Source organism: Erithacus rubecula, assembly GCF_903797595.1.
Source record: "Erithacus rubecula genome assembly, chromosome: 5".
Lineage (NCBI taxonomy): Eukaryota > Metazoa > Chordata > Aves > Passeriformes > Muscicapidae > Erithacus > Erithacus rubecula.
In genome coordinates, this window is record NC_136687.1 from 350341 (window position 1) to 375871 (window position 25531).

The 25531-nt window shown below is 50.9% G+C and overlaps 1 protein-coding gene across 2 annotated transcripts in view; it reads right to left on the reverse strand.

The window, feature by feature from the left end:
• DYSF (dysferlin) overlaps positions 1-25531 on the reverse strand; it is a 73501-nt gene that overhangs the window by 23593 nt on the left and 24377 nt on the right. For both annotated transcript variants that reach the window (XM_079305523.1, XM_079305522.1), the window contains 17 exons: positions 24714-24845; positions 24235-24401; positions 23835-23949; positions 23638-23743; positions 22820-22962; positions 21327-21500; positions 20548-20653; positions 20232-20309; positions 17412-17593; positions 16475-16615; positions 15696-15725; positions 15381-15407; positions 12505-12606; positions 10484-10645; positions 9534-9699; positions 8474-8547; positions 4319-4381 (listed from right to left, as the gene is read on the reverse strand). In XM_079305523.1, coding sequence (XP_079161649.1) covers positions 4319-4381; positions 8474-8547; positions 9534-9699; positions 10484-10645; positions 12505-12606; positions 15381-15407; positions 15696-15725; positions 16475-16615; positions 17412-17593; positions 20232-20309; positions 20548-20653; positions 21327-21500; positions 22820-22962; positions 23638-23743; positions 23835-23949; positions 24235-24401; positions 24714-24845 — 1968 coding nt within the window. The remainder of the gene's footprint in view (positions 1-4318; positions 4382-8473; positions 8548-9533; positions 9700-10483; positions 10646-12504; positions 12607-15380; positions 15408-15695; positions 15726-16474; positions 16616-17411; positions 17594-20231; positions 20310-20547; positions 20654-21326; positions 21501-22819; positions 22963-23637; positions 23744-23834; positions 23950-24234; positions 24402-24713; positions 24846-25531) is intronic.

Here is a 25531-nt window from a genome sequence, read left to right on the forward strand (position 1 = left end):
TTCCCTGGAAATATTTTGGGATTTGGGAGACAGGGATTGACTTCTTGGTTGTATCCCAGCACACCCCAACCTCTCCATCCCAAGAAAACCTACGGATAAATGAACAAATCCATAAAATTCCCATTTTTCATTAAAACCCAACGGTGCTCAGGTATCCAGAAGGACAAAACCCTTGGATTTTAAAAAAAACAAAAAAAAAAAAACCAGGAAAATCCCACAAAACCTCAGCCCTCCCATTGCCTCATTCCCAGTGCAAACCATTCCAGCTCCAAGGATGCTATTCCAAGAGGAAAAACAACCATGCTGGCTCAATATTCCATGGATTTTACAGGAATCCTCTTTTTTACTTGCCAGCAATCCATGAAAAATTCCTGGAAAATCCTGGTCTCTCCTTTTAGAAGGTCACAGAATTCCAGGACCTGACAGAGGAGTCCAAACGGAGTTTTATTTTATTTATATTTGAAGCCAACAGTGTGGGATTTAATGGATAGATACGGGATTTAATTGGAATATTCCAGAAATTAACTCTGAGGCTTCTGCCACCTCCTTTTTTTTTTGGGGAAAAAAAATCCCAATTTTTCTTTCCTCATTTCCCATTTTATTCTTTCAAGGGCTCCACTTGGACATGGTGACATTCCACAGGTATTGGGATACAAGGAAAATGCTTGGATTCATCCCAGGACTTACCCACAGGATCTTCTGCAGCCCCAAGGAAAAGAGTTGGATTAGAGGTTTTGCTGGATTTTGACCAATATTCCAATGAAAAATGGGGAAACCAAAAATGGAGGGAAGAGGAGTGGCTGGAATGTTAATGGTGATGGATATGACTCCATTTGGGAATGGGAAAGCCACGGAAAGCAATGGATTGCCAAAGGATGGATTGAGGAATCTCATTTATCCAGAGGATAGTAAAATTCCCTCCAGGTATCCCAAAGCACCTCCAGGGGTTTATCCAGGGATCTCTGGGATTAGGATCTCTGTTCCCTCTCCACTTTTTTCATGGATCCCACTGGGCACAACCCCCAGGTGAGAATCCCTTGCGGACAAATTTAACTTCAAGTGACCAAATCCTGATTTTTTTCCTGGAAAAAGAGTTTATTCCGACCTGGAAAGCTGCTGCCATGATTATCCAGAGGTTTCCTGTCTCCCCATCCCTATTCTGTCCCTCTTTCCTCTCAGCACCCTGCAAATCCAACCTTTTTCCCAAGAGGGACCTCTCTTTTGGATATCCTGGGAATAAGTGGATCATTTCAATCAATCCCAGCATTCCAGGAGCTGCAGCAGCTCCGGGAAAAAAGCACAGCTGGAGGAAGGAGAATTTCTCCTTGATGGAAAAATTCCTGGCTGGGAGGGTGGGGAGGGGCTGGGCTGGAATTCCCAGATTTGCTGTGGCTGCCCCTGGATCCCTGGAAATGTCCAAGGCCAGGTTGGATAAATCTGGGATTGTGGATTGTGTCCCTGCACATGGATGGGATGGAATGGGATGGGATTTGAGGTCTTTTCCAAACCAAACCATTCCAGGATTCTGGAGCCAGGCTGGGAGAGTTGGGAATGTTCTCCTGGAGAAGGGAAAATTCCAGGGGATGCTCAGAGTCCCTGCAGGGGCTCCAGGAGAGCTGGAATTTGGGAAAAGGACACAGGGAATGGCTCCACTGGGAAAGGGGAGATTGTGCTGGGATCTTGGGAAGGAATTCCTGCCTGGGCTGGGATTCCCAGATTTGCTGTGGCTGCCCCTGGATCCCTGGCAGTGCCCAAGGCCAGGCTGGATCCCCCTGGGATACTGGGAATTGTCCCTGCCCATTGAACTTTCATCTCCCTTCCCACCCAAACCATTCCATGACCCTGCAAACCCCGGCTGTGCAAATCCTGGAGTTTTCTTCAGGAATACCTTCCCCCCTCTGCAGTGGCAGTGCCATGGGCTGGCTCCCAACTGGGAATATCAAAACCATCAGGAACATTCCGGGGGGGCAGCTCTGGGATGGGAACCATTCCCAGGAGGAGCCATCCAACACCCAGAGCTCTTCCAAGGAGCAGAAACCGGAGAAGCCGTGAAATGTGGGCTTGGATTTGGAAGGAGCAAACACAGCAAACAACCAATTATCCCAAATGGTTTGCAGACATGGATCAGATGGAATTGGCTCCATTAATGTGTGCTGGGATGGGGGATTTGGAAAGCAGCAGGAGCTGGAGTAACGGAGGAGGAACGGTGGAGTAAGGGCAGAGTAAGGGTGTTGTAGGGCTCCTCAGCAGGGCAGGGGGGGTGGAGGGTCCCTCCCGAGCTCCTTGGCTCTGGGGGGTGCCCAGGAATCATGGAATGATGGAATGGGAAGGGACCTGAAAGCTCATCCCAGTTCCAAGGCAGGGACAACTTCCCACTATCCCAGGTGGATCCAAATCCATCCAGCCTGGCCTTGGACATTCCCAGGGATCCAGAGGCAGCCACAGCAAATCTGGGAATCCCAGCCCAGGCAGGAATTCCTTCCCAAGATCCCAGCCCCTTTCCCAGTGGAGCCATTCCCTGTGTCCTGTCCCTCCAGGCCTTGTCCCCAATTCCAGCTCTCCTGGAGCCCCTGCAGGGACTCTGAGCATCCCCTGGAATTTTCTCTTCTCCAGGGAACATTCCCAGCTCTCCCAGCCTGGCTCCAGAGCAGAGGGACTCCAGAACCTAGGAACAAATTGATTTGGGAGTGACCTTAAATCCCATCCCATTCCACCCCAGCCATGAGCAGGGACACATCCCACTGTCCCAGGTTGTTCCAAGCCCATTCCAACCTGGCTTTGGGCACTCCCAGGGATCCAGGGGCAGCCACAGCAAATCTGGGAATCCCAGCCCAGCCCCTCCCCACCCTCCCAGGGCAGAATTCCATCCCAATATCCCACCCATCCCTGCCCTCGGGCTGTTTAAACTCTTCCCCCGTTAAAATCCAGGACCTCCCTCACACGCTCTGCTGGATTTTTTTGGCTGGAAAAGCTTTTTTCCAAGATTTCCCCAGCTGCAGCCCCTGGGCCTCATTCCCAGCTCCTACTTTTGTGCAAAGCTCCCAATCCATAAAGGAGAAAGAGCTGGGAAGGAAGATGGGAACTCAGTTTTCCAAACCAGGATGCTTTTTCCAAGGAAACATTCCCATCTTTCTGCAAACTCTGACTCCCATTCCTGGAGGATCCTGGAAAAACCAGGACAATGGGATGGTTTATTCCCACATAATATTCCTGTAGTTTGATTTTAAATTAATGCTTTGCAGCTTTTCCCTCTTTTTTTTTTCCCTGAATTTTGTTTGTCCTAAACAAAAACATATCTATGGAAATTAAAAATGCAGATGGGCAATGGGAGGGGGGTTATTTCAGGAATTTTTGCTTCCATAGTTGGGATCCCAGCACTGCCACTTCTCTGGGATGGAGAAATCCATCCATGGGAAAATATTTGGATCCCTAACAGTGTCCAAGGCAAAGTTGGAATGGGCTTGGGGCAACCTGGGATAGTGAGAGCTGTCCCTGCCCTTGGAAATTGTGGATGGGTTTGGGATTTAAGGTCCTTTCAACCCAAACCATTCCATGATTCCATCAGGAATCTAATCAGGGTGAATTTGGGATGCCCTGAGAAGGCAAAGCAGCTCCACTGCCATCCCTGTAAAACCAGGAAAACCCCAACATCTGCTTTTCCCTTGGAAAAGACACAAACAAAGCTGGAGAATGGAAGGGATCCTTAAATCCCATCCAATCCCACCCCATCCACATTCGGGGACACTTCCCATTATCCCAGGGGATCCAGCCTGGCCTTGGGCACTGCCAGGGATCCAGGGGCAGCCCCAGCAAATCTGGGAATCCCAGCCCAGGCAGGAATTCCTTCCCAAGATCCCAGCCCAATCTCCCCTTTCCCAGTGGAGCCATTCCCTGTGTCCTTGTCCCCAATTCCAGCTCTCCTGGAGCCCCTGCAGGGACTCTGAGAATCCCCTGGAATTTTCCCTTCTCCAGGGAACATTCCCAGCTCTCCCAGCTTTTCCTCCCAGCAGAGCTGCTCCATCCCTCTGATCATCCTGGTCCCACCTCTGGATCACTCCCACTTTTCCATGTCCTTCCTGTGCTGGGATCCCCAACCTGGGGACAGAATTCCTTCAAACCCTCCCTTTGGAAAGGATGGAAAACCCAAGGACACGCTGGCAGCAGCTGGAATTGCCATTTCCCTAAGCAGCAAGTGGGATCATTCCCAGAAGGAAAACACCTCCTTCCATCTTTATCCATGTATTGTCATGGATTCGGGTCATCAATTAAGCGATTAATCAAGCTATTAATTAGCAATTAGAAAGGAAGCAATACCTACATGAGGCGGGGCCCGGGAATCCGGGATGTTAATTAGTGCTGAGCTCGTCAAACCCTCGGAAAGCTACAAATTAAAATGATCTGTTATCCAAGGAATTCCGGGAACGGGGATGAACACACAGCAGCAAAAGCAACAATTAAAGGATTAATCCAAACTAATATTCCCAACCCTGGGCTTTGCCAGAATGAGGCAAATTTGGGATGAGCACAGGGTTTGTTTTTAGGGATGTTCAGCAAACAGCAGGAATGAGTAGAGGGAAAAGGGGATATTAGAGGGGGAAAATATGGAAAAGCTGTTAGTAATTCCCAGAGGAGAAGATTTTCCCTGGATACCAAGAGCTGCAAAGTCAGGGAATTATCCTGGAATGCAGGGGAAAATCCAAGCCAGGGGGATTTTGAGTGGGATTGGGAATGCTCAGGATCAAGGTCCAAGCCCGGCTCATCCTGGGCAAACCAAAACCCGGGATCAGCTCCGTGGGCAGGAAGCAGCAGAGCTGCACCAGGATTCCAAGGATCCCTTGGAGGTGGAAAAGGGGGAGGAATGAGAGAAATTCCCAGAAAACAGCCAGGTTTGAGAACCAGGCCAAACCAGCATTCCTGGTTATCCAGCTCAGGCTTGCTCCCAAACTCCTGCTCTGATCCCACCAGATCCAGAGCTTGGGCCAAACTCCACCATTTCTGCTCCGTAGGGAAAAAATTCCCTGAGGATCATTTTCCACCAGGATTCCCTCCCAAGGCTGCTGGGAGCAGCTCCTCTCCAGTGGATTTATCCATGAGCAGAAGGAATAGATCCCTGCTCATCCCGTGATAATCTGGGATTTCTCATGATTTGGAATTGGGATTTCCCACGATTTGGAATTGGGATTTCCCACCATCCAGTGCTGGAGGTGCTTGGACAATGTGGTGCTGGTCATTCCCACTGGTGGGATTCCCAGTTTGTCCCATTTTTCAGGATGAAGGGAACACCCTGGGATGCCCAAAGGGGGAACAGCAGTGCCCACAATTCCCTGGAATTCTCTGCTCAGATTTCCATTATTTATTCATGGAAAACCACGTTGGTGGCAAACCTGCTCCTGTTTTTTTCCTTTGGGAATAAAACCTCTGGATAGGGACACACCTCCCTGTATTCCCCTGGAGCTCTGGGAGCTGCTCCTGGGAATGGGGGATCCCATCCCAAAGATTCCAGAGGAAGGAATGAGACAGAGCTTTGGAATCCTGGACCTTTGTTCCTTTCCAAGCCTCTTCCCATGGGAATGAACCTTTGGAAAACACCAGGAGCAGAGAAGGCACGACAAGGCCTCCACAAATTCCACCTTTCCAAAACCCCCAAATTCCTTCTCCCAAAGAACCAAACTAGACAGGATTGGTTGGGAAAAATCCCTTTTCCATGTTTTTTAGGAGGATTTTCCTCACTTTGGGTGACTGGGATGTGATTCCCGTGCACTTAAACTGGTTTTAAACTCCAGCTGAACTCCTGATCCCGCTCGGGTGAGATGGATAACGCGCTCCCAAACCTTGGAGCAGAGGGATTTCACCTCTGGTTGTTTTCCCGATTTTCCAGGGAAAGCAACAAAGGAATCCTTTGTTCCAACCGTCCTTCGGAGCAGGGAGCAAAGCCAGGCTTGGCAAGGAGGGAGAAAAACTCCGGAGCCACACAAGGAAAAAACACATCCATGAAAAATCCTGGCTCCTGCTTCCAAAGAGCCCTGAGCACGAGCTGCTGGCTTGGGATCCTTCCCTTTTCCCGGGAAGGTGGAGCAGGATGGTCCCTGGGGCTGGGATTGCTCCTTGGCCTCCCAAACCTGGCCCTGGATGGGTGGAATGATCCCAGTGCTCCATCCACGCCTCCATCCGTGCCCACCTCCGGCACAGGAGCAGCTCCCAGGGCTGAAATTCCGAGGTGAGAATTTTGGGTTGGCTTTCCAGGAAGAAGGTCCCTCCTTTCCCAAAATAACAGGAAAAACAAGGAAAGGAACAAACAGAGAAGGACGAATCCAGGCTCAAACTGAAGGGCTCCATTGGTGGCAGGGGGATTGTTTGGAAAATGCTTTTTCCAGGAAAAAAATGTTGGGATTTTCCACTTTGGAATGGTTTTGTCACAACCCTCTACCCCTTTCCCTGCTGCTTAAACTCTTCCCTAAATTTGATCCAAGCATGGAGGCATTTGGAATAAAATTATCCCAGGGAACAAAGGTCTAGGATTCCAAAGCTCTGTCTCATTCCCTCCTCTGGAATCTTTGGGATGGGATCCCCCATTCCCAGGAGCAGCTCCCAGAGCTCCAGGGGAATAGAGGGAGGTGTGCCCCTATCCAGAGGTTTTATTCCCAAAGCAAAAAAACAGGAGCAGGTTTGCCACCAACGTGGTTTTCCATGAATAAATAATGGAAATCTGAGCAGAGAATTCCAGGGAATTGTGGGCATTGCTGTTCCCACTTTGGGCATTCCAGGGTGTTCCCCCCATCCTGACCACTCCAAAAAATGAGACAAACTGGGAATCCCACCAGTGGGAATTGTCCAAGCACCTCCAGCACTGGATGGTGGGAAATCCCAATTACAAATCATGGGAAGCCCCGGATCAGGATCATGGAAAACTGAGCTCAAGTTCAACATCCCAAATTGGGATCCTGCAGTGGGTCCAGCTCCCAGAAGATTCCCACATCATTCCCTCCTTTTTCTCCCAAGTTCCTCTGCCTTGGACTAAAAAAGGGGGATTTTATCCCAAAAATTCCTGTTCCCAAATTCCATGTTTTCCACGGACATGCTCCAGTTACTGCCTTGATAAAAGACAAAGCCCAGCTGCAAGTTTTAAGGATAAATCCTTAAATGGGAAATGAAAAGGAGGGAATGAGGCTGCTTTCCCACTTTCCCAATGCTCCAACCAGGACCCTTTTCAGGAGCTGCTTTTCCCTTTCCACACTTTCCACTGGAGCAAACTTTTCCCAGTTCTCCTGTCTGGTTCCTAATGGAGGCTGAAGGATTTCAGGACAAGATCCCAATGGAGCGTGAACAGGATCATGAAATCATGGAATGATTTGGGTGGGAAGGATCCTAAATCCCACCCCATTCCACCTTTTCCCACCATCCCAGGTTTCTCCAAGCCTCATCCAACCTGGCCTTGAACACTTCCAAGGATGAGGATTTGGGATGAGCAGCACCACATCCACAGGGTTTTTTTTTGGGGGGAATTAGCCAAATTCCTGATTCCCAGCTTGATGTGGGCCCCAGGCCAAGCCTGCCTTGGGATACACCACAAATATCCAACCTGAAAATCCTTGGGAATAAAAACCCGCAGGAGCCACCAAGGATGGGGATAAAGAGCAGGATCTACACCCAAGTTGGACATCTTGGATTTAGCAGCTCCTCCATCCCTGGAATTGCTCAAGGCCACAGAAACTGAGGCAGGAAACACCTGGAAGGCAGATTCCTTCTGGAAACTCCAGCTTTTCCAGCCCTGTGGCATCCAGGAATAAGGAAAAGGGAAATTCCAGGCCTTAATATCCCACCAAAGGATAGAAAACCAGGAAAAGCTCCACCAAACATTCCTGCCACCATTCCCAGCTGCTCCAGAGGCACCAGGATCACCTCCAGATCCATGGATCCCACACACAGCTCTGTCACACATATTCCCTCTCCTGGAGAAGGAACCTGAGGGATGTGGATATGGGAAGTTTCTGGAAGAACAAAAGCTCCAGGGGTGTGTCCCTCCTGATCCCTTCCCAAGGGAATGCTGAGATCCCTCAAATTCATTGGAGCTGCAGCAATTCCCCCCCTCCTTCCACGCTCCCACCACCATGGATTTGGGATTTGGGATTCTGCAATCCCAGTCCAGTAAAATTCCTGCAAACCAGGAGCCAAACTGGGACAAGGAGATTCGGCCATGAAGCGAGAACGACGGAGCCTCAGGGAATTTCTACTTCCCTTGGGAAGAGCCCAGCGTGGATTTCTCTCCACCAGGAAAACAAACCCAGCCCCTCATTCCCAAAATAAGGAATGAGGAGGAACTTGGGGTTGTGCAGATGAGGAGAGGGAGGGGAAACACATGGAAGTTGGGAAAGGATGGATCCAACGGGATCCGGCCTGACATCGGATCCATTCACCAGATCCAGGAGCACGGGAGGAATCCGGGATCTTCCCGGCATGGCCGTGTTGTCCATACCTGGATGGGGATCAGGGGCTCTCTGTCATCGATGTCGATGAGGATGTCGTCCCTGGGCGTGAGGCTGACCTCGTCTGCAACCGGAGCGGGGCGGCACCGTTATCCAGGATTTGGGAATCCCGGAGCCCTTGGGATCAACCTCCAGGAGTGACCCTGGTTTCTCCCAGACTCCACCTCCGTGACCCCAATCCCATCCAGACCCTTCCCATCATCCAAAATTCATCTCCATGATCCCAATCCCATCCAGACCCTTCCCATTATCCAAAATTCATCTCCATGATCCCAATCCCATCCAGACCCTTCCCATCATCCAAAATTCATCTCCATGATCCCAATCCCATCCAGATCCTTCCCATCATCCAAAATTCATCTCCATGATCCCAATCCCATCCAGACCCTTCCCATTATCCAAAATTCATCTCCATGATCCCAATCCCATCCAGACCCTTCCCATTATCCAAAATTCATCTCCATGATCCCAATCCCATCCAGACCCTTCCCACCATCCAAAGTTCATCTCCATGATCCCAATATTTCACAGATGGTTCCCATTATCCAAAGTTCATCTCCATGATCCCAAACTCGTCCCAGACCCTTTTCATTACCCAAAGTTCATCTCCATGATCCCAAACTCGTCCCAGACCCTTTTCATTATCCAAAGTTCATCTCCATGATCCCAATACCATCGAGACTTCTCACACCACCCAAAGCTCATCTCCAAGATCCCAATCCCACCCAGGGCTACAAGGAGTCAGGAGAGGGACTTGGGACAAGGACACAGAGTGCCAGGACAAGGAATGGATTGAACTAAAGGAGGGGAGATATGGGTGGGAAAAAATTCCTCCCTGTGAGGGTGGGGAGAAGCTGGACTGGAATTCCCAGATTTGCTGTGGCTGTCCCTGGATCCTTGGCAGTGTCCAAGGCCAGGCTGGATCCACCTGGGACAGTGGGAGGTGTCCCTGCCAAGGATGGGGTGGGAATGGGATCATCTTTAAGTTCCCTCCCAACCCAACCATCCCATGATTCCATGCAGGACACAAATCCCGATATCCCCACGTGCCTGGCTGCTCCTGGGGCGCCCCCTCCTCCTGCTGGAAGGGATCCCAGTAGAATTCCTGGAGGGAGCGGATCGTGCACTGCCCCACCACGGGTCTCCGGCCGAAGGGGCGATTGTCGATGATCTTCAGGATGATGGGGGGGCTGTAGAGGCTCTCCCTGGGCAGACGCTGCGGGAAGAGGGAAGGGAAGATGGAATGAGGCTGGGAAGGAAGGGCAGAGGGTCTGCAGCACCCCAAAAAAAAACCAAGGGCAGAAGGAACGTCACCAGAAAAACAATTTTTATGGAATTTTGAGGTCCTTCACTAAAAGAACTGATTTCGTGACACCTCCAGATCCTTCACCACATGATCCATGATGGAATTTTGAGGTCCTTCACTAGAAGAACTAATTTTATGGAATTTTGAGGTCCTTCACCAGAAGGACCGATTTTATGACACCTCCAGGTCCTTCACCATATGATCCATTTTTATGGGATTTTAAGGTCCTTTGCCACAATATCCAATTTTATGGGATCTCCAGGTCCTTCAGCACGAGAGTCATTTTTATGGGACCTCCAAACCCTTTAAAGGATTAATTTTCATGGGTCTTTGAGTTTCTTCAGAAGATATATTTTTATGGGACTTTGAGGTCCTCCACTACAAGATCAAATTTTATGGGATTTTGAGGTCCTTCACCACAAGAACCAATTTTATGGGACCTCCAGATTCCTTAGATCAAGATCCCTTTTTAGGGGGCTTTGAGGTCCTTCACAAGACACATTTTCACAGAACTTTGAGGTCCTTCACCCCAAGATCCATTTTTATGCCACCTCCAGGCCCTTCACAAGATCCACTCCTATGGAACTTCGACGTCCTTCACCAGAAACATTTTTTAAGGATTTTACGGCACTTCACCCCATTTTTGAGGACCTTCCCTTCGCCCTGCAGCACCCCAGCCCTGCTGGGACCTCACCACTTCCATGAAGAGCACGCAGACGTCAAAGTTGGGATTCTTCTTGACGTTCTTGATGACGCCGGACTGGACGCGCTGCCCCCCGCACTCCACCAGCAGGCTGGGCGAGCTCACGCTGGCCAGCTGGAAGCTCTTGAGGTTCCTCAGCCCCCAGGCCAGGATCTGTGGGATGAGGGGACATCAAATCCTGAGACAAATCCTTGGGGATATTACTCATCCTCCAGGATTTGTGGGATGAAGGGATACCAAATCCTGAGCCAAATCCTTGGGGATATTACTCATCCTCCAGGATTTGTGGGATGAAGGGATACCAAATCCTGAGCCAAATCCTTGGGGATATTACTCATCCTCCAGGATTTGTGGGATGAGGGGACACCAAATCCTGAGCCAAATCCTTGGGGATATTACTCATCCTCCAGGATTTGTGGGATGAGGGGACACCAAATCCTGAGACAAATCCTTGGGGATATTACTCATCCTCCAGGATTTGTGGGATGAGGGGACACCAAATCCTGAGCCAAATCCTTGGGGATATTACTCATCCTCCAGGATTTGTGGGATGAGGGGACATCAAATCCTGAGCCAAATCCTTGGGGATATTACTCATCCTTCAGGATTTGTGGGATGAGGGGACACCAAATCCTGAGCCAAATCCTTGGGGATATTACTCATCCTTCAGGATTTGTGGGATGAGGGGACACCAAATCCTGAGCCAAATCCTTGGGGTTACTCATCCTCCAGGATTTGTGGGATGAGGGGACACCAAATCCTGAGACAAATCCTTGGGGTTACTCATCCCCAGGATTTGTGGGATGAGGGGACACCAAGTCCTGAGCCAAACTTCTGCTTCCAGGATTCCATGGAGCTCCTCAGCACTGGAGAAGAACCCAGAGGTTCACCCATGTAGGACAAGCAGTGGTGGGAATTATGGAATTCTTGAGGTTGGAAAAGAGCTCCAAGGTCATTGATCTTGATCTGTGACCGATCCCCACCTTGGCACCAGGAGTTCCTTGGACACTTCCAGGGATGGGGATTCCAAACTTCCCTGGGCACTTCCAATACCTGACCACCCTTTCCATGAGGAAATTCTTCCTGACATCCAACCTCAGCTTCATCCTTATCCCAACCCTCATTCCCTGAGCTTCATCCTTATCCCATCCCTTATTGTCTGAGCTTCATTTTATCCCATCCCTTATTCCCTGAGCTTCACCTTTATCCCATTTCTTATTCCCTGAGCTTCATCCTTATCCCATCCCTTATTCCCTGAGCTTCATTTTATCCCATCCCTTATTCCCTGAGCTTCATCTTTATCTCATCCCTTATTCTCTGAGCTTCATCCTTATCCCATTTCTTATTCCCTGAGCTTCATCCTCATCCCATCTCTCACTCCCTGAGCTTCATCCTTATCCCATTTCTTATTTCCTGAGCTTCATTCTTATCCCATTTCTTATTCCCTGAGCTTCATCCTTATCCCACTGCTCATTCCCTGAGCTTCATCCTTATCCCATTTCTGATTTCCTGAGCTTCATTCTTATCCCATTTCTTATTCCCTGAGCTTCATCCTTATCCCACCGCTCATTCCCTGAGCTTCATCCTTATCCCATTTCTTATTCTCTGAGCTTCATCCTCATCCCATTTCTTATTCCCTGAGCTTCATCCTTATCCCATCCCATATTCCTTGAGCTTCATTTTATCCCATCCCTTATTCCCTGAGCTTCACCTTTATCCCATCCCTTATTCCCTGAGCTTCACCTTTATCCCATTTCTTATTCCCTGAGCTTCATCCTTATCCCATTTCTTATTTCCTGAGCTTCATTCTTATCCCATTTCTTATTCCCTGAGCTTCATCCTCATCCCACCCCTCATTCCCCGGCAGCAGACCCCAACACCCCCAGCTCCACCTTCCCATCAGGGAATCGTGCGGAGTCAGCAGTTCCCCCTGGAGCCTCTGGTGGTTTTTTTTTTTGAATCCCACCCCAGGATCCCATTCCCTGTCTCCCATCCCTGTCTCCGTGGCTCACCTCGATGGCCGTGCGCTGCAGGACGGGTTTGATTCCCTGCGGCACCGTGTAGACGTTGGGCTCCCGCTGCGGCGGCGGGTAGGGAAGGTCGGAATCCTCAGACTGAGGAGAGGGAAAGGAAAACGTCAGGAAGCGCCAGGATGGGACAGCAAACCCCTTTCCATGTCAGATCCACCCGGAACTTCCATCTTTGCCAAACTCATCTCTCCCGGGGAAATCCAGGACAGTCAGAGGAGAGAGGTGAGGAATGGCAGGATGGAGATGCCAGAAAAGTGATTTTTATCTCTTTGATCCATCCTGGAGAAGATCCAACATTCCTGAGCTTTTCCCAGGAAAATGCAAAGGATCTGCCCTCCAAGTTTCAATCGATTTTTGGGAATGATGGGATGGAACTGCCTCTATCCCATCCCGGGATCATGGCGGGATGAGCAAAGGGATGAAGCAGCAGCAGCGGGTTTGTAGTTGGGCGATTCCCAAAATATTTAGTGGGAGCAGCACTGTGGGATGGGGGATTGGCACCCCCTCTGGATCTGGGAAGGGGCTGTGGTTCATTCCACACTTCATGGATAATCCAGAAATCCATGGGGTGGGGCTTGGGTGAAACGATCTGGGAATTCCATTGGGATCGTCCCAAATCTGGGAGGCAGCCGAGGAATTCCCAATTTGGAGGAGGAAAGTGGGAGCTGGAATTCCTCCCCTTTTCTTTTCCTGAATCTCCCAGAGCCCCCAGAAAGGCTGGAATGAAAGCAAAACCTCTGAAAATCCATCCCAGGAGCATGGAATTCTCTCCCAGCTGGAATTTTATTGGACTCAATCACATGTGGATGTGTTTTAATTGGGTGAGGGATTGGCTCTCCAAAGGGATTTTCCACATGGAATCATGGAATGGTTGGGGTTGGAAAGGACCTTAAGGATCATCCAATTCCAAGCCCCTTCCCATTAAATTCCAAGCTTTAACTTTCCTTGGGATTGTTGGTTCCTGAGTCCAGCTGCTCATTAGCCAAAGGTTTTTGGGAATTCCATGTGGGAGAAGGTGCCTGGGATTCCCACATGGAAGAGCCACTCCTCCATCCCAAGATCCATGTGCTCCCAGCGCTGGTTAGTGCTGGCAGGGAATGGGAATTTCATCTGGGATAATCCAAAGGAGAAGGGAGAGCTGCAGAGAAGTCCCACATTCCCTGGGTTACCTCTGGAAAACTAATTCCCAAAAAAAACCTCATTTTAGGCTGCTCAGGCACAAAATCATGGAATGGTTTGGGTTGAAAGGGATTTTAGTGACCAGTGCTTTGGCAAATCCAATGGGAAATCCTTGGGAAAGAGCTCCTGTCCCATCCATCCTCACCAGGATCAACTTGGATTTCAACCCTGCATCATTCCAGTTTTTTTTTAGGTCCTTCCTGCTGCTCTCCCAGCGGTTTTCCAGGTGTTCTCCTGGATTCCAGTTGAATGCCAGAGGACAGAATGTTCCACTGGATGGACAGGAATGAGTAGGGAATGCCCAGGATGAGGTGGGAGCAGGGAGGGGTCGGGTTGGGAATGGGGAAAAAGGAATTCCCAGACAAAGCTGGCTGGAGGGAGGAAAATCCATGAAAATCCTGCTGGGAGCCAGGATGGGTTGAACAAGGATAAATCAGAGGGAATCCAGGTGGTGGGGAGCTCTGGAGACCACGGATTCCAACCTGGATTTGGATCCAGGATGAGTGAAAATCAAACAGGCTGGAAAAGATTCCCAGTTTAAATGGAAGCTGGGATGTGATCCAAAGACAAATCCCAGAGTTTAGCAGGAATTTAGCCCCAAAAGGTCATTCCCAAGAAAAAATGGATAAGGATGGAGCCAGCCTGGTCCTTCAGGAGCATCCAGAGGCACCAGAGACTCCGGCACCAATCCTTGGGATGCAGCCTCAGGAATTTTGTCAGGATGGGGTTCCTGCAATCCTGCTCTCCCTGAAAGGCTCTGCTGGGATTTTCTTGGATTCTGGGAAAAGGGAAGGACAGGGAAGAGCGTGATACCCATTGGAAGAGCCCCTCAGAGAACAAGGCAGGGATGCAGAGCTGTGGAATGCCCCATCCCAGAATTCCGGCAGTGGGAAGAAACGGAGGAAAAAGAGGAGAGAGATGATTATGGACAAATGAAACAGTGGGATGAGCTGCCAAAGAAAGGTGGCTTGGGTGGGGAAAAAATCTTGGAAAAATGTTTTTTTCCCATCCAATCCAAACTTTCCTGGGAATGTGGCTCAGGTCTTTCCTAGCTTGTCTCCCAGATTTTGGGACTGATGGCTCTGAGGGCCAACACAACATTCCAAGAGTTGTTCCCTTTCCCTGCCTGCAGTTTTCCAAAATCCCAACTCCACATCTTGGTTCAGCCTGGGATTGGCTCCATGGGATGCACAAGGATAAAGTCTTGGGATCCTGGGTTCGGAATCAGAATCATGGAATAGATTCCTTAGGAAAATTCATCCCATTCCATGGACAGGGAACCTCTCACTATCCCAGGTTGCTCCAATCCCCATCCAATCTATCCCTGAGCTTTTCCTGGAATGAGGGATGAAAATTTCTCTCAGAACAACTGGAACAGTCCAGGACATCCTCGATTCACTGCAAATTCCCTACGGAATGTTTGGAATTGGGATTTCCCAAGGGCAGCCCAGCATTCCGCCTCTGGAACGCCCAGGTTGAAAGGATGGGACATCTCATTCCAGAGGGTAAATGGATCCCAACATTCCTGGCCATGGGGAAAAGCCCACCCAGCCAAGGATCACTCATATTCCCAAAATCCTGATGCTCCTGGAATGACCCATCCAGGAAAAAGAGAATTTCCCATGGAAGCAAATCTGAACAATTCCAAGATGCAAACCAAGGAATTCCCAAAGACTCACCTCATCCAGGCTGGAGGAGAGATCACTCTGGGAAAGAGGAGAGGATGGAATTAGAGGAATTCCCATCCCTAACCCCATCCCAAAGTTTGTAATTGGAGCTGACAACTGAAGGGAATCATGGAATGGTTTGGGTAGGAAAAATCCTTAAATCCCATCCAGTCCCACCCCCTTCCCCTATCCCAGGTGGATCCAACCTGGCTTTGGGCACTGCCAGGGATCCAGGGGCAGCCACAGCAAATCTGGGAATTCCAGCCCAGGCAGGAATTCCTTCCCAAGATCCCAGCCCAATCTCCCCTTTCCCAGTGGAGCCATTACCTCAAATCCAGGGATGTGATGCACAGCCGGCTGCAGGGAGAGAGCACAATTCCCATTAACATTCCTGGTGTTAATTCCTCTTTCTCCAGTTCCCATCTCTAAAAATCCTGGACTCTCATCCAGCCAGGAAGCACCAAATCCACCTGGATGATTCCCACTGGGATCAAACAGATCCTCTGGGAGCACATCTCATCCCAAGGCCTTTCCAAGGCTTTTCCCACCCAGTTCTGAGGGAATGAGGAGCAGGAAGAGGCCACATGTGGATATTCAGGGTCTTGTCCTGGTGTTTGGGTTGGGATTTCCAGGGAAGCGGGAACTGTGGGATTCCCATTTCCAGATAAACCTCAGGGGCTGGGAAGGAAGAATGGGATACAGGGACTGAGCTTCCCAATCCATCCCTTTTTTCCTGGCACATCCAGGATGGAGCCATTGGAAAAGCTGGAACAGTTTCAGCTTCCTAAATCCTCTCCAGAAACAATTCCAAGGGCAGCATTCCTTAGGGATCTGGCAAATCCCAGCTCCCTCAATATCCCTGAGACCCCACAGGTCTGAGAAGAGAAGGATCCATCCAGCCCATCCCACCTGGAATTCTGCATTTTCCATCAGGCCAGCCCTAAACCACCTCTCTTCCCACCTGGAAAACCTTAGGGAATTATCCCCCAAAAATGCACAAATCCCAAATCCCTCCAGCTCTTCCAGCGGATGGACTCAACCCAACACTTGGAAAAGCCAGATCCTGGGGAAAGAACCAGCATTCCAGGCTGGGGGATGGATCTGACCTTTTCCCTCTGGATCAGCTCGAAGGCAGCCAGGAGCTCGCCGACATTCCGGCCGGATTTTAGGACGGGATACCAGGACAGCCGGGGCGAGCGCTCCAGGCTGGGCCGGCAGACGCAGCGCCCCATGAACTCATCTGCACCCTGGGAAGGGAATTCCAGGGAATTGGGGACCGTGGGAACTGGGATTCCCATTCCTTTTCCCAGAGAAATCCATCCCCCCCACCCCCCAGACAAAAATCTGGAGCGAGGGATGATCCCGTTTTTTGGGAAATGGATGGGTTGATGCCCACAGAGCCTCCAGTTTTCCAGCTCCTCCCTGGAATTCCTAAAGCTGGGAAAACACTTTTTCAGGAGTTTTGGTTTAGGAGGTGGAATTCCTATCCCAGCTTTTCCAGAGCAGGAATTCAAAGCCTTCAGCAGCTCCTAAAAATCCCATTCCCTGCTCTGCACTGGGATCTTTGGAATCTTTTCTGCTTCCTGCTGGGAAGGAGCAGGAGAGAGGGAAAAAGATTCCTGAGATATTCCCAAGTCCTTCCCAATGTGTATTCCAAGTGTTTTTGCAACAGAATTCCCTCCTGCACTTGGTTTTTCCAGGTTTGTTTGTTTGTTTCCAGCCCAGTTTTTCTGGGAAAAACCTCAAATTCCTACCACCACCACCCCCCCAAAATTCCACCATTCCCAAACCCTCTGGACACAGCCAACAGGGCACTTCCCTACTTCCATGACTGCTTCCAACTTTATCCCAATGTTTTTCCATGAGGAAACTCTGTTAATTTTTCCCACAGTGAGGAAGAACAACAAAGGGGACCTCAAGGACACCACAGGATTTTCCCTGGAATTTTCCCCCTCTGGAACATCCACCTCACATCCTGCACCACCCCAGAGACACCGGAGGCCACATTCCAGAGGAATTCCCAGCGGGAATTGCCACACTCACATAGGTGTCATGGTCGTAGATTTCCACCAGGATGTTGGGAGGGGACTCGGCCACATCCCGAGAATTCCCGAAAATCTCGATCTCGTAGAAGATCAGGGTCTGATCCCAGGTGGGGTTCAGGGTGTTCTTCTCCACCACCGTCTTCTGGCTCTGGTGCAGGAAGGACACGATGGCGTAGGGATCTGCGGGAATGGGATTCCAGGAATGGGATGGATCCCAGCTCCGGCTCTTCCCGCAATTCCAAACTCCAACCAGAGCCAGCTCCCAAAGAATTTGGGAATTCTCAGCTCGCTCCATCTCATCCTGAGCTCCCCCAGGTCTTGCTTGAGGCCAAAGGAGCTGCTTGGCCTATCCCACCTGGAATTTGGCATTCCAAGCCCAAGCTGCCTGGTTTTCCAGGCGGTTTTCCAGCTGGAAAGGCTCAGTCTGGGAGTTGGGATTGTTCTAAAGATCCAGGGAAATCTTGGAGCCACTTCCAGAGCCTGAAGGGGCTCCAGGAGAGATGGAGAGGGATTTGGGACAAAGCATGGAGGGACAGGACACAGGGAATGGCTCCCATTGGGAAAGAGGAGATTGGGCTGGGATCTTGGGAAGGAATTCCTGGCTGGAAGGGTGGGGAGCATCCCACACATCCCTGGATGTGAATTTCAGGAACATCCCACAAATTCCTGAGAGCTTTAAAGGGAGCCAAAGGATGCAGCTCCCAGTTGTATCCCACAGATTCCTGGATTCAGCTCCCAGGATCATCCCACACCCTCCTGGATTCAGATCCCAGGAAAATCCCACAAATTCCTGTATGCAGATCCCAAGATTATCCCATACCGTCTTGGAGGCAGCTCCCAGGAAAACCCCACATTTTAAATTCTGATCCCAGGAAAACCCTACATTCCTGGATTCTGATGCCAGGAAAATCCCACATTCCTAGATTCTGATCCCAGGATTATCCCACAAACCACTGGATTCAGATCCCAAGGCTCCCTGGAAGCAGGGCCAGCTGATCCCAGCAGCATTCCCCCTTTTCCAAGGAATTGGGGCACCAGGGTTTGGATTTCCCCCTTTATCCATCCTTAACAATCTGGGACCACTCAGCCATTCCCAACAACCCACTCTGGGAAAAGCCTTTCCCACTTTTCCTCAGCCAAATCCATTACAATAAACAAAAACCCCTGGATTTGGAGTTGCCTTTCCCTTTTTTTTTTCCCCATTTTTCCCTCCCTTCTCCTCCTTTTTTTTTTTTTTTTTTTTTTTCATGGAAGCCTCTCTAAAGCCCCTTTGTTGGGAGCAGGGAATGTTTATTTTTCCAACTGCCGAGCCCCTTTAATGAACTCCTTTATTCCCGGCAGCAGGAATCACAATCCCACATTGTGGAACATTGCTGCTCGTGTTGTCCTTGGCCGGGATTTTTCCAAAGGAAAACGATTCCGGACTCCCCTCCCAGGCCATGAGCTCACCTCGCTCCCACCTCCTCATCCCAACAAGGAGCCTTTTGTGGGAATTCCAGGTGGGAGCAGACACTGGGGGATTTTTTTTTTTTTTTTTTAATGTCCTGGGGTGTTTATTCCCAAAAATCACAGTATTCCAACTACTGGGAAAAGCAGGATTCCCTCAGGATCACGGTCCAGCTGCTCCCCCAGTTTTGGGATTTTCCCTGTTTCCCATCATTCCCAGGACGTGTTTAAATCCCAGAATTTGGAGAGAAATCCCACCCAAATCCCTCTGGAAATTCTCATGGGATTGAGCAGGGATAGCCCTGGAGGATGTTGGATCTCTCCCATCAGTGGTTTCTTTTCCCAGGATTTGGGATGTTCCACATTATCCCATCTCTGACCCAGAGGAGGTGACACTCCCTTTTCCCACTTTTCCAGCTCCAAGGCATTAATGGGAATACCTGGGATGGCCCAGCCTCCAGGGATGAGGATGTGGGATTTTCTGGATAATTCCAGGCATTCCATCCCCCCACAACCCCATTCCAAAGGGATGTTCCACCTGCATCTAACCATCCAAGCACCTCCAGTATGGAAATTCCATGGAGAAAAGGATTTCTCCTATTCCAGCTTCTTTCTTATTCCAAAAAATCCCAGCATGAGAAGTCCTGGCCACACCAGCACTGGGAATTTCAGAAATCCCTGGATTTATGCTGGGAATGGGTGGAGCAGCAGAACATGGGAAAGGCCAGCCCCTGTTTTCCTCCTGGATTCCCTTTTTTTCCCATGGAAATCCCCTTCCCAAATCCCCATGGACTGCTGCTCACCAACTGGGAGAAGGGGGATGCTAAGGAATTATGGAATCATGGAATCCCATGATTTTGGGATTGAAGGGACCTTAGGGATCATCTGGACCCAACCCCAGGGGCTGGGAAACTTCCACAGGATCAAATCCAACAAGGAATTTCCTGAGGATGCTGGAGAAGAAGGGGCTGGACTGTGCCAAGTCCTGATTAAATCCTGTCACCCTCTGGAATTTTCCCTGGGCACATCCCATGGAAGTTTCTCCCTGTGCTCCATCATATTCAGCCTGGAGAAGGGAAGGCTCCAGAGATTACTTGGAATTCATTCCAGGCCTAAAGGGGCTCCAGGAGAGCTGGAATTGGGGACAAGGCCTGGAGGGACAGGACACAGGGAATGGCTCCACTGGGAAAGGGGAGATTGGGCTGGGATCTTGGGAAGGAATTCCTGCCTTGGCTGGAATTCCCAGATTGGCTGCCCCTGGATCCCTGGCAGTGCCCAAGGCTGGGTTGGATCCACCTGGGACACTGGGAGGTGTCTCTGCTCGTGGGATGATCCCTCTGCTCCTGGAATTCCAGTGCAGATCCGGACTCACCGGAGAAGCTGTCCTTGTCCATGGCCATCAGATCCCGTGCCTGGTACAGGTAACAGCGCAGGTGGAATCTGTTCCCAGCTGCCACGAGAATGGGAAACATGGAGAAGATCCCAGGGATGATATTCCACCATTCCCAGTCTCTCATCTGAGCAAATCCCAGCTTAATCCCCCCAGGATATCCCGAGCACCGATCCCGGAGCCTGTGGATGTTCCCATAAGCACCGTCCTCCCCTCCACCCTTTTTCCATCTTTCTTTTTCCATCTTTTTCTGGGAAAAGGATGGGAAACACTTTTCCCTCTGCCCTGGGATCCTCACAGTCAAAAATGCAGGAGATAGTGGGTCTGTTAACTCCGAAACTCAGGGTGGACGCGGATTTTCCATCGGATTTTCCATCATCGCTCTTGTCGTCCATCACTCCTCCCTGCAAGGAAAACAATGGAAAGTCAGGGATTCACCTCCAGAGCCAGGATTCCCCATGGGATGATGGGATTCTCTGGATGGGAATTCTCAAGAGGAGTCTGGGCTTCCAGGGTTCCCTGAAATCCTGAAGTTTAGAATTTTTTAGAATTTAGAATTTAAAATACAAATTTTGGAAAAGCTCTTGGAAATTCCCGAGTTCTCCTAATTCCCCATTGGCCTCAAAATATTTATGGGGAAAGAATTGATTTCCCAGGCTGAGAATTCCCATCTGCAGATCCCATGGGAGAAAAGGGAATGGGAGCAATCCCACCAGGAGCTCTGAGGGTGGGAGCGAGCCGGGATCCCCCGAGATGGGAGCAGCTCATGGAAAACACCATGGAGCCGCTTTTATCCCAAAGGGATCAACTCTGGATTGGAGGGAAAGACAGAGCAAGAAAAGAAAGGGGGAAAAAAGCCAAACAGAGAGGGAAAAAATTCCACAAAAACACAGAATGGGAGCTTTGTGCTGCTTTGGCTCTCACAGAACCATCGGGAAAGTCGGCGGATTGGGAAATCCAGAGCGCGGAGAAAGTCGGGAACAAACACGGCGGATAACGGGATAACGGGAAGCAGATAACGAGCGGCCGATAACGCTCCCAGGCAGAAATTTGGGAATGGGAGAAGCTGCTCCCTACCAGAGCCCCTTCCAAGGCGAAGACGGCGGCGGGGCCGGTGCGTTCCAGAGGCTCCATGCGGCGTCTCCAGCGGCGCCGGCGGAAGGAGTCGGAGCGGCGCTGCTGCAGGTGGAAGCGCCACCCGAACAGGGAAGCGTATTCCCAACCATCCCCATCCAGCTCCTCCTGCTTGTGCTGCCAGACAGGGATCAGGTTATTCAGGACTGACCCAACAGCTGGATTTAGGTTTTTCGGGATGTTCCACCCCAGGTTTTCAATGTGTCGGCTCCAGGTTGGAGCCATGGAATGGAGTCGTGGAATTGTTCAGAGAATGACAGGAATACTCAGGTTGGGAAAGATCATTTGGTTTAGGTTGGGAAAGGCCCTGGAGATCATCATGGAATGATTTGGGATGGAAGGGACTTGAAAGCTCAGCCAGTTCCAGGGACACCTCCCACCATCCCAGGTGGATCCAACCCAGCCTTGGGCACTGCCAGGGATCCAGGGGCACCCACAGCAAATCTGGGAATTCCAGCCCAGCCAGGAATTCCTTCCCAAGATCCCAGCCCAATCTCCCCTTTCCCAGTGCAGCCATTCCCTGTGTCCTGTCCCTCCAGGCCTTGTCCCCAATTCCAGCTCTCCTGGAGCCCCTGCAGGGACTCTGAGCATCCCCTGGAATTTTCCCTTCTCCAGCAGAACATTCCCAACTCTCCCAGCCTGGTGCCAGAATCCTGGAATGATTTGTGTTGGAAGGGACCTTAAATCCCATACCATTCCCACCCCATCTATGTTCACCTTTCCTTATCCCAGGTTTCTCCAAGCCCCAATGTCCAGCCTGGCCTGGGAGACTTCCCAGGATGAAACTGGATCCACCCCTGGGAATTCAGCCCTCCACCAATTCCTAGGATAAATCTCACTCGGAGCAGGATCCCTGGGGTGGGGCCAGACTCTGCCCAGGCCTGTGGAGCTCCAGTAGCTCCACATCCCACTTTATCCCACTTCCCATCCCAATTTTTCCCACTTCCCATCATCCCGATCCCCCTCATGGCTCTGTCACCTCTGGAATTTCTCCCTGGATCATCCACCCCAAGCCCTGGAAAGTTTTTCTCCCACTGACACCCACAACAAATGGGGTGACAATGGCCACAATTATCCCCAAAAATTTTCTGGGAAGGGAGACAAGTGGCCTTGGGAAGCGGCGGGGGGAGGGAGGAGCAGAAGTGGCATTCCCGGGACAATGGCACCATCTAGAGGGAAGCGGGATAGGGACAGGCTGGGGACATCAGCCCTCCCCCATTTCCCACACTCCAGGACCTTCCTGGATATCCCCATCCCACCCCACATCCCAGCCAATCCCTCTGGAATATTCTCCACCCCTGGGAACGCGGCGGGAAACCGGGACGAGCCGCACCCCAATCTCCAAGGAAAAGCAGATCCTCCCAAAGCCAGGCACCCAATCCGGAGGCACAGAGCCACATCCCGACCCCGTGACACCTTTTCCCGGCCCATCCCACCTTCCTCACGGCTTCCATGTGCTCCAGGTCGCGCCGGCGCAGCCGCACCCAGCGCCGGCGCCGGTTCGTGTGGAACATCTTCTCCGCCGGCACCCAGGCCTTGGGCTTGCGCTCCGGCGGGATCGTGATCCCGTATTCCCACCCTTGGGAAGAAGGGAATACCTCGTGGAGGTGGGAGAAGAGCCTCCCACCCCCCACCCAACCTTGGTTCCCACCAGGAATTTCCAATTGAAGGCGTGGTTGAATCTAGGAAAATTTCCCAGTTGGATTTCTCTCCTTACGGCACAATCCGTTCCTCTGGAATTCCCAGGGATGGATCCGTGGTGTCCTTGGCTCCAAATCCCATCCTGGGGACTCTTCCTTCCCTCCCTCCAGCCATACCAACCCTTAAGACCATTCCAGCACTCTCCAGCCTGGTGTTTTCCGTTTCTTTTCCACCAGGATCTTCCCAGATTACCCCAGCATTGCCTTTGGGAATTCCCATCCCACATCTCCAGATACAAGGGAAAATGGTCCCCCAGAGCCTGATCTTTTCTCCTCATCCACTTCCCACAGCCATGGGAATGTTTTTATCCATATACCATGGAAAGAAATCCCAAAATTCCCAAATTCCGGATCCCAAAATTCTAGGATCCCAAAACTCCCAAATCCCGGATCACAAAATTCTTGGATCCTAAAATTCCAGGATCCCAAAATTCCCAGTTTCAGGATCCCAAAAATCCCAAATCCCTGATCTCAAAATTCTAGGATCCCAAAATTTCCAGTTTCAGGATCCCAAAACTCCCAAATCCCAGATCCCAAAATTCCATCTTTGGTACCTTTCTCATCCACGGCCCTGTTGAGATCCGTGTCCCATTCCACATCTTCCCACTTCCAGCCTGGAGGACACTCGATCTCATCCTTGGGCAGGACCTTCTCCCCGTTCTGTGGGACACAGGGAATTTTCTCCCAAACCCATCCCTAGATTTCCCCTGGGATTCCAGCCCAGCTTCCAGAATTCCCAGTTTTCCCTCACCACGTCCGTGTAGGAATCGGTCATGTGGATCCACTGCCCTCCGGGAAGCCGGACCTGGTTCTCAAACACCTCCTCCACGAAGCTCAGGTGTCCAGCATCCACGTCGTGCAGCAACCTGAATCCCAGGAATACCCAAAAATCAGGAATTCTCCTCCCCACCCTCCTCCTGCGCCATCCTCAGCGCTCCCAAATTTCTCCCTCCCCTCCAAGCATCAGGAAAAACCCCAAACCAGGATGAAAATCCCACCCCAAAGCTGCTCAGTTTTGGCGCATCCCAAGATTTTGGATGAGGGGGAATCACATCCGTGGGCACAGACGAGGAACGCCGGGGGCATCCCAGATTTTGCCACTGGATTTTTGCAGAAATCCCAGGAATTCCTGGCAGAAAAGCCCCACTCACGTCTTTTCTGGGCAGACAAACCAATCCCCAGCCCAGGTCCATCCCGCAGAAGGTCGGAAGCTGTCCTTGGGAAGCTTGATCCGGCCGGTGACGTCGGAATATTTGGGATAAGTGAGGCCGGTGGTGCCCCAGTTCCCCACCAGCGCCAGCTTGGTCTGGTTCTCATACTGGGAGAGCCAAAAAAAAGATGGATTTGGGGTCGGAATAACAGAATCCTATTAATAATCCCGTAGAATCCAGTTGTCCCTGCAGAGGGACAAACCTCCTGGGAAAAAAACCCAACCCATTCCACAATATCCCGATTTTCCCCTTGTGAGGGACAACGTGGCTCCATGGCTCATTCCCAACTTTCCCCTCAGCATTCCAGGCGGAGCTGATGGAAACAGCTCCTCCCTCCCACAGCTTTTAGGGAACAATGAAGTTTGGAGTCCAGCCCACCCCCTTTTCCAGCAGGATGGGGATCCCTTGGGAATGCTCACGGTTTCGGCGAAGACGGAGAGTTTTCCCTCGGCGAATTGGTTGAATTCCTTCTCATCCACGGCCAATCCAAACCAGAGCCTCACCCGGATCTGCGCCGGGATCCGCGGCCCCATCGCCTCCTCCTGCGGGTACTGCCGGGGAAAAGATCCCCAGGAAGGGATTAATGGGAATTCTCGGAGTCTGGAAAATGGGAATGAAGATCCCTGGGTGGGGCGGGTGGGATATGGAGCTGTTGGGATAATGTCAGGAGTGGGTGGAGCGCTTTGGGATCATGGAATTGAGGTTGGGAAAGACCTTCAGGATCATCCCAATGCCGCCATCAACATCCCTGAAATGTGTCCCCAGCTGACCTTGAGGAGCTCCAAAATTCCAGTGGTCCTGCCAGGATTAGGGGCAGGATCAGGGATAAGAGCAAGGTCATGGAAAGGTCAGGGACAGGGACAAGGACATGGACAGGGACAGGGAAAAAGACAAGGAAAAGGACAAGGACATGGACAGGGACAAGTTCAGAAACAGGGATACAAGGTCAAGGACAGGGATGTGGGAAGGGATTGAGAAAAGGACATGGGCAAGGTCAGGGACAGGGACATGGACAGGAACAGGTCAGGAAAAGGGAAAAGGACAAGGTCAAGAACAGGGATGGGGTCAGGGACAGGACAGAGACAAGGTTGGGAAAAGGGACAAAAAGGGGGACAGGTTCAGGGACAAGGACAGGGAGAGGGACATGGACAGGGAGAGGGACATGGACAGGGAGAGGGACATGGACATTGCCAAGTTCAGGGTCAAGGACAAGTTCAGGAACAGGGAAAAGGACAAG